At 47.0% G+C, this 8,962-nt stretch overlaps 1 protein-coding gene across 1 annotated transcript; it reads left to right on the top strand.

Moving 5' to 3' along the window:
- Positions 1 to 3,708: 3,708 nt before the first annotated feature.
- On the top strand, positions 3,709 to 4,325 carry F5891DRAFT_966302 (uncharacterized protein; the record flags this gene model as incomplete). The annotated part of the gene is made up of 3 exons (XM_041376220.1): positions 3,709 to 3,804; positions 3,875 to 4,078; positions 4,131 to 4,325. 3 exons carry the CDS (start codon positions 3,709 to 3,711, stop codon positions 4,323 to 4,325), a joined length of 495 nt encoding a protein of 164 aa, XP_041217103.1.
- Between the last annotated feature and the right edge of the window lie 4,637 nt (positions 4,326 to 8,962).

Genomic DNA, 8,962 nt, shown 5'->3' on the forward strand with positions numbered 1-8,962 from the left:
AGTTAGACGCCGGGTGGGTAGTCCAACTCCTGAAAGTCATCTCACGTATGGGGTGAAGGCAGACGGACTTCACGACTTGCTTATCACCACGGGAGAGAACCTAGTTAAATTCTGGCCGGCAAGGCCCATCGAGCAACGATTTTTTCTAGTCCGTCCCTGGGATCGGTCTCTTCTGGAGCTACTTGACTTTGCAGAATTTCCAGAACTGTCTGACTATGGAGATGATACGGAGAGCGAGGAGGATTATGGGACGCCGCCTTCTTCTCCGTCAGACGACTGGTCCGGTGGTTCTCCTGTAAAACAGGAGATGTCTGATTTAGAATCACGAGCATTGCGGTTGCTTGTTCGCCTTGGGCAGCCTTTCGGCGCATTTTTACTAGCGCAGCAGCGCAGTGGAGAATACAAGAGGATTGCGACGGATCATGATATCATTGGACAAGTCCAGGACGTGGTTTCTGTTGGAGACTTGATGGACATCAGGACCATAGAAATATTGTAGTGGTATGTTTTTGTTTCAAAGTTTTTGGACCTCTGAACGTATCGCATCTGTACTTTAGAGATGATACCATACAGCTGCAGCATACGTATCACACATGCATGTTAGATGTGGTTTTCGCACATAGGTAGCAGCTCGGGTACAGATTATGCTCCAAGTCCCGTCGCTTACTAGATGCTTCGTTTCTGCTGAAGCCGACTAGGCAGATCGTTAGACAAAAGTAACGCGATAAACGGCCACTTGAAAAGGCCTTGTTGACAGTGCGGCGCATCTCAACGAGAGCACGATGGGCCTCAGGTGTAGTATACTTTGACACTGAGCCGCTAAGAGTTTGCTGGGCACCCTTCGCATTCGGACCCTGAGTCGAAACACCACGCCGCTGAACATATCCTTCAATGCACCGATTGAGGTTTTTCGTCACTTGTCCGGTTTGCATGCGTTTCATGATGATTGATGGCCAACATCGCACTGCCATAGATTGAAGTCTCCTACCTGCGGGTAGCCGGTTTTGCAAGACCTCGTACCCATACCCGCGCGGGTGAACAACCACGGATACAACAAAAATCGCAAACTTGCGTCATATATGATGTTGTACGCGTACCCGTCCTTGCCTCCAACATCAAGTACAGCTACGGGGTTTAGGAGTGAGAACTTAGGAAGAACCAGTCAAAAAAAGAAACACATCATGAAGGACCTGCGCGGCTGCTGCCGTTTAATTAATCTCCCAACCCCAATGATCAAATACGTCCAGAAACGCGATAAGTGGGACATCTTGTTCCACAGCTGTGGCACAGACGTAGCTAGAGTCAGGTACATCGTCCCCGCGTTATTATTGACATGCGCATGACGTGGCTCGATAAGCTCTCTCTCTAGCTTATTAATCCAATCGTTTGGTGCGCTCCTTGTCGCTCCATGCAAGTACCGCCTGAACCTGTGGAAGGGAGCACTGACGGAACAGGCGACTCACCGGACGGCCACACAAGTTTCTCGAAGAAGGTATTCGAAAAGCCTTTCAGCGTGCCCAACAGTCTCGCAGCGACAATGACCAGGGGGTATGCATATCGCTTCGTTTTTGGGCGTAAACTCTATTTCGGCTCGAAGGTGGACGGCTTTTGCTAACAAGGAATGAACTGATGTCCTCGGGGAAGTTGTCTATTTTTGGAAAGATTGTGTAACAACTGACGACCAGCCTAGTAGTCCTACTAATGTAGTTAGCGGGCTGTTCTGGAAAATGAAGTTGTTCTGACCAACAAATGATATCTATGATTTGTTAGGCCGCAAACTTTATTTCGAGCGGAAATGAGCTTACTGTCCGCATAACGGAGCCGATGTTATGTGTTTGCATAGTTTCCACGATTTCCGGTGTTACCTGTTGGCGAAAAACGCTCTGTTGAGATCCGAGTTGCTCGCCCTTCTTTACCATTGACCTGGCTTTCAAATTCGGGAGCAGGCATTGGTATCGCCTCAGAAACAGCGGCAAGTGTTCACGGGTCTACTGAATTGCCAGAGGCAAAGAACGATAACAGCGGTTCCCGAAATCCATAGTCCTGCTGGTTGTCACCTCGCCTTATTTTGGAATCCTGACGTTTGGCAGATAATTTCAACTGGAGTAGTGCTGACACGTCCAATTTCGGCTGACTAGAGGGTTGTTCGGTCTCAGATACCAAGGCACAAACGCTATTGTCGACAGCCTGACGTCAGAAGTTGCGAAAGATGTTGCAGCCATCGGTGCACAAACTTGCTGCAGAGCTAGTTCTAAAGGTGAGCGAGTATGAGTTTCCTGTAGGAATGAGCTGTTGTGGGCGGAAGCCAAGTAAACGCACTGACAATCGACAAAGACACACCGATATGCATATGAAAAGTGACCGGGGCAGTGGGGATAGACAACATCTTCTTGACGATATTCTCAGCAACGATTCCATGATACAATCGTAGTGGTTTGCCTTCCTGTTGTAAGTCAGACACAACATGGTACAAATTCCTAGAGATGTGATTCTATGCAGGTTCTGTCAAGGTATGAATGAAAACATGTTAGATTCGATATCTCCGTTCTTCGAAATGCATGCGATTACAATATGACGTCCTATCATCCATCGTGCCACCTAGTGATGTGCACGGCCTGGCCTCAGGCCGTGGGCCAGCCGAAGCCAGGCCTATATAGGCCAGGCCCAGCCAGGCCAAAGCTTTGGTCAGGCCACGACTTTGGCCTGGCCTATGGTTCTGAAAAGCCAGGGGCCACCGGCTTGGGCCACGGCTTTGCACACTTTTTGGTAAGATGTTTACCAAAAAAATAGAATGCGTATTCAAGCCAAAATTGGTTCCAGCATCCGGCACAATGTTCTCCCGGCTTCGATCTTGCTCCCAACATGTGCACTTAGGTGTCTCAAACTCATCAATGTTTCGAATATACTTCCAGGAACATGGTATGTCTCTGTGCTCTCTGCAATATCAGGCATCTGATCATCCAAAATGACTGAACTAGCCACAAAAAGACCAGCAATATAATATGAGGTGAGATACTCCGAGTCGTCTTCCCCTTGTTGAACTGACCCTATGCCACCCACTATTATCTCAGATGATGAGGGTGAAACTCGTGTTGCTGTACGTCCAGTCCGCAAAACCAAACCTACTGCAGCACTCCTTCATTCAGCGGAACCGGCAACTCTTTCCTTCCAGAAAAAGGCTGTCAACGACTTTCGTATTGCTGAAGCTGCGCGATGCACCAAACAAGCAGAAGGTACCGAACTGTCATCTGTGGCAGGCCCTTCACAGCAACCAACTTCCACCACATCTAAGACTGCCGCTACACCACCAACTTCGCATGTCCCCAACCAGACGAAAAGAGTTCGTGTTGACTTAGAGGAGATTTTTGAGGACGATGAGGACGACGATGATGTGGAGATGCGGGAAAGTGCATATATTAATCCGAAGTGTGAGTGCTACAACCTACTTCTAACTGAACATTCTTATTAATTTAAAGCATCAGCAAAAAAGAAACGCATCGAGGAAGCGGACATTGACAAAGATGTTGACAAAGATGGTATCCCCATTGATGTTGACGTCCAATCGATTGTTGATGCATCATCGACATGTGAAGGTAGAACGGCTGATATTGAACAGTTTTTCGGACCAGCATTCAAGCAGACAGGAGCAAATGGGAAGGTCAAGAAGCATCGGAAATGCAAGAGCTGCGCGTAAGATTTCGGCCATCAATGTTGCTCACATACTCACCCATATTTCATAGGAAAGGCTGTGTTCTTGTAAACAAACCTACAACTCTTCGTCGGCACGCAGAAGCAAACTTTGCGGTACATGCTCATTGATCACACTGAATATAAACTAACAAATACTCTAAACTAACAAATACTCTTACAATAGGGAAAATATCAAACCTGGGCCAAAACCAGCAAATTCGATTCGATGTTGCCCGGTGATGTCAAGGATCGCAAGGCCAAAGCCATGCGCGCTCAACAGGTCATCAATTCGCATCTTACTGAACGTAAGCTTGCAGAGCGTGTGGTTCCATACTCCGACAAGCTGTTCAAGACTGCAGCTGTTGAATGGCTCATAGCGACGGACCAGGTGTGTCTGTATTGCTTGATCAGAGTCTATCACTAATATTTGCTGTGTTGAGCCCATCCAAGCCCTCGAACATCCAAAATTTAAAGAGATGATTGATGTGGCTGCTCGTGCTACCAATGGCGTGAAAATTCCTGGAAGGAAGGCAACGCGGGCGCAGATTATGCGCATGTTCAAAAATCACTTAACGAAGCTCAAGGCAACTTTGAATGTGTGTCTATGTGTTCTTTTGCTTTCTGTCTTCGTCTGATATATATTTGAATGGGACTTAGAGTGATGCTGTTCGCGGGGCCATCAACATTACCTGTGATGCATGGCAAGCTAGTAATACTGATGGTTATTTTGCTGTGACAGGTCATTGGATCCAGGAAGACAATCCCTCGACATGGAAATGTGAGAGTGCGCTCCTCGGATTCACCAAACTGAATAATGCGCACAATGGAAAACGTCTTGGTGGTGCATTGTTTAAGGTGTTGGACCGTGTCGGCATCACGCACAAGGTATCTTGATTTGTATTTCAATCGCTTCACTTCATACTCATACATTCCATAGCTTGGCCATGTCACATGTGATAATGCTGCCAACAATGGCACGATGCTTGATGAGTTTGCACGGCTTTATCATCAGCGGCACCAAAAGAAGTTCCCGTGGCATGAAAGAAGGATAAAGTAAGTTCATTTACAACATATACTTTGTATCTAACAGTATCACGGTAGTTGTCTGGCACATGTCGTCAATCTGGGAACACAGACTTTAATTGCTACATACAGTAAATCTCCACACTACTCGCCACATGATCCCAAGGCACACGAACCGGACACTTCGAATAAAGGCGAGCGTGATGAGATAGGACTCGTCCGTACCATTTGTGTCAAGGTAAGTCTATCTGATGTCTTCAATGCACTGAATTAACTCACACTGGCAATTTTTAAAGGAACGCTCATCAGCGAAACGGAAGGAGCTATACAAACGTGTTCAAGAAAAGGCCAATGTACCCCCAACCCAGCTTCTACTCGATATGAAGGTTCGTTGGTCGTCAACCTATGTTATGCTCAATCGTGCCGAGAGTAGCAAAGTGCATGTTGATCTTTTCGTATACGAGATGGGGTTACAGGAGCGGGATCTTACGAGGCGTGCTAAGATTGATTATTTAAGACTGACAAGTACAGAGTGGCTTTGTGTCGGCCAATTTGCCGACTTACTTTCAGTGCGTGTATGATTTATTTCGTCCATTTTTGCCTAACATTTTCTTGCAAGTATGCGGACATTGCCCAGCAGGCATTCTCATCGGATGCAGGAACTACACTACACCTAGTGGTTCCTGCGCTCGAGACACTCTACAAAGCATGGTCCTCTCGTGCGAGACGGCTTAAGTATGCTCGATTTGAACTTGCACTGGATGCTGCTGCCAACAAGATTGACGAGTATTATGAGAAGACAACGAAGACTCCTGCATATATTATGGCTATGAGTTCGTCCATCTATTTATTGCATACACTGTGAATCGTGGTTGCTAACTTTGACATACAAGTACTCGATCCAACAGGCAAAATGGCTTACTTCAAGAAAAACTGGCCCGAAGATCTTCAGGAAGATGTCCTTGCCTGTGCGGAACGAGTGGTAGGTCAAATGATGCTTCATATATCTTTTCATATCTGACAGATTTAAAAGTTTAAAGCTCGCTACCTCGAAATGGGTACAACTGCATCAGCGCAAGAATCTCGCGTCAAACAAGGAAAAGCAAGTTGTCTCAAGAAACTCATTCGCGAAACGCAAAGCTCGGACGAAGACGAAGACGTTCCAACAATAGCGCCGTCAACTTGGGCTAAACCATGGCAGGCCGATTTCATGAACTATATCAACACATTCGAGGCACCACCTTTGCCTGGCATGAGCACGATCCAATGGTGGGGTGTACGTTCATTTTTTTTACTATTTGTTTCATATTCCTCACCTTCGAACAAGATTAACGGTCAAAGATACGGGCCAGTATGGTCCTCAATTGCGCGTGACTATCTATCTATTATGGCATCATCTGTTTCCAGCGAGCGTGCATTTTCTCAAGGTGGAATAACTATCAGCAAACGACGCAACCGGCTCAAAGGGGATGTCGTCGAGGCCCTTCAATGTGTCAAATGTGCTATCCGCCATGATCTTCTGTTCCGCGAACCAGGGCCGTCATCTGTTGTGGAGGAGGAACTTCAAGTTGACGAGTTCGAAATTGAGGGTGGATTGGGGGAGAAGAGTGAAGACGTGGAGAAGGCTGAAGATGAGGGCTGGGATGGTCTATTGCTTGATGATGATGGTGACTCGGATTTGGAATCCAATAGTACTGACATCGAAACCTAGTACATATGTTTGTAGTATATTTCTTGCACCAATATTTCACATTTCATGTACTCAGGCCATGGCTCGAGCCGAAGCCAGGCCGAAGCCAGCCATCAATCATGGCTTTGGCCTGGCCTGAATATTCTACAGGCCAGAGCCTTGCAAGGCCAGGCCAAAGCCACGGCTTTTGAGCCAAGCCGGGCCGGAACAACACTAGTGCCACCAACACAATCCATGTCCCCAACTTATGCGATATGAGTGTGATCTTCTTGTACTCCACGCTACGAAAAAAAAATGGACGAGACTGGATGTGCACAAGGAACAACTACATACTCCAAATGTGTCCTCTGCCAGTCATTGGGTACTGATCGGTTAAGTCGCTGGCAGCTTGCATAGAAGGGCATCTGTGCTAATATCGTCAACAAAATTCTTCCCACTGAGAACTTGCGAAGGATCTTGCAGCCTTCAGCCTTGAACTCGCAGCAGAGCTAATTGTGAAGCTGGCATGAGTATTTGCAAGATGACCTGTGGGGGTAGGGACGACACGTCAAGCCCAGTGAAAATCGACAAGAATGAGGTAGATAGGTAGCAATAGACGTCTAAGTACAGATTGAGATAGATAGAAATCTAAGAAATTCGAGATGAGAAATTTGCAAAATGAGAAATTAAAATGCAAAGTGTAGTGCCTCCGAAGTCCGGTTCGGTCAGGTTCATGGCCCTATGTCTGCGAACCCTGAACTTGACCATTGGTCAGGTTCAGGCATGGTGGCCGAACCTTGGACCAGACGCCTTCGAACGCGTTCGGAAGGGTTCAGTTCAGGTTCAGAACACGTTCGAACTCTCGAACCGTTGTTTAAATTGCAAAAAAAATTAAAATTGACAAAAAATGAGAACAAAACCTGCTAGTACGAATAACTACTAAAACTCTTCCTCGATGACAACGCAGTTATCGTAAGGAGCAGCAAACTCAGCCTGGGATGTTGCAGAAATGTGGCCTTGACGGTATGCGCTCTTAAGCAACTGGAGAGCCTCGAATGACGTGCGGAGGACATGGTGGCAGCAGTAGCGGTAGCAGGGAGTGAAAATGGCCAACTTATACAACAAGTAAGTATATTGTAACTAAATTCAAAATGATTGCGCACCATAAAGCCCTGATACACGAACATTCCGCACCAGAAAACGCCGGAGTGTGAACAAATGCCAGAACAGCAGTGTGGTGAATCAAAAGTGCGGACAGTATGTCCTGAAATAAATGGCATTAGAAGTTAGCAACGACAAACAGTGAACGTGTTGTGAACGTACCGGCACCTTGATAAGTCGCATTGCTGAAGAGACCAAGAGAAGAACACGGATGAGGGCAATGTAGTTACTGCAAGTAGGCTAGAAGGGGGGGAAGACAGTAAAGCGACGGGCAAGCACAATGCTTAAACAGAAAACCTTACCAAAAACATGAGGCTTCGTTGCCGGTTTGAGAATCTAAGTTGGATAAAAATACATCAGGTTCAAACCGGTCCGGACGCGTCTGGACCGGTTCACGTGCTCCAGGAAAATACCGGACCTCGGACCTATTAGGGGGTTCGGTCCAGCAGAAATACCGGACCTGTGACTGAACCAATGGTCCAGTCCGCAAAGGTTCGAGTTCGAACCTAGGTTCGGGACCGGACTTCGGAGGCACTAGCAAAGTGCAAAGTTCTCAAACATGCGTTTCATTTTGCAACATATGCTATGCAAATTACAATCAAATTTTGCATATTTGGAAACTTTGATTGCAATTCGTGCATGCTTAGATCAGATTGCATCGACATTCGAAATCGCTAAGTCCGAATCTGCTTAGTATGGACTCCATCCAGGCTGGCGCACACAGATTAGACGACGGCACCACTATCTATGTCTGCGACTGTGATGCCTGTCTTCGTAAGACAGGAGGACGGAATACACAGGTATCGCGAGCTACTTACTTTAGACACAAGCCCATCAGACTCGCCGCATCAATTCTTCTTCCTCCGATCGCTCTTAGCATTGCGCCAGATCTCCCATCACCAGATCTTCGACACACCCCTCCACCAGCTGCATCCTCGTCCAGCAAGAGGCCACAGGAAGATCTCGATGGTGGGGGACCTAGAAATCAGAAAAAGGGACGTTCTGACAGCCCAGAACTAGTGCATACATCTGAGGTAAGTCCGATTGTTTTATTCCAGAGGCTCACTCACATATTTCTAAACAGCCTGACACCCACCCTGATGACGCTCATGAAGGTACGAGTCCTTCTACTCGATCATGATCGAGAATTAAATATTATCTAGATTTTTATCAGTATGATGGCCTCGAGTATGACACCATACCTGAGGTGCTTCCTGACGAGGAGCTTCCTGACGATCGGCTTCCTGATGAGGCCCTTCTAGAAGAGGATCAAAATTCTGACCAACCTCGCGGTTCTCAAGGTGCCGCACAGCCAGACCAACAACCTCCGGTGGCACCTATTGATCATATCGATGATCTCGATCAAAACGGAGAAGAGGGGAACGGATCAGAGGGGAATGGGGCAGAAACACGAACGAT

This window comes from Suillus fuscotomentosus (genome assembly GCF_016647785.1).
Source record: "Suillus fuscotomentosus strain FC203 chromosome Unknown F5891scaffold_183, whole genome shotgun sequence".
NCBI lineage: Eukaryota > Fungi > Basidiomycota > Agaricomycetes > Boletales > Suillaceae > Suillus > Suillus fuscotomentosus.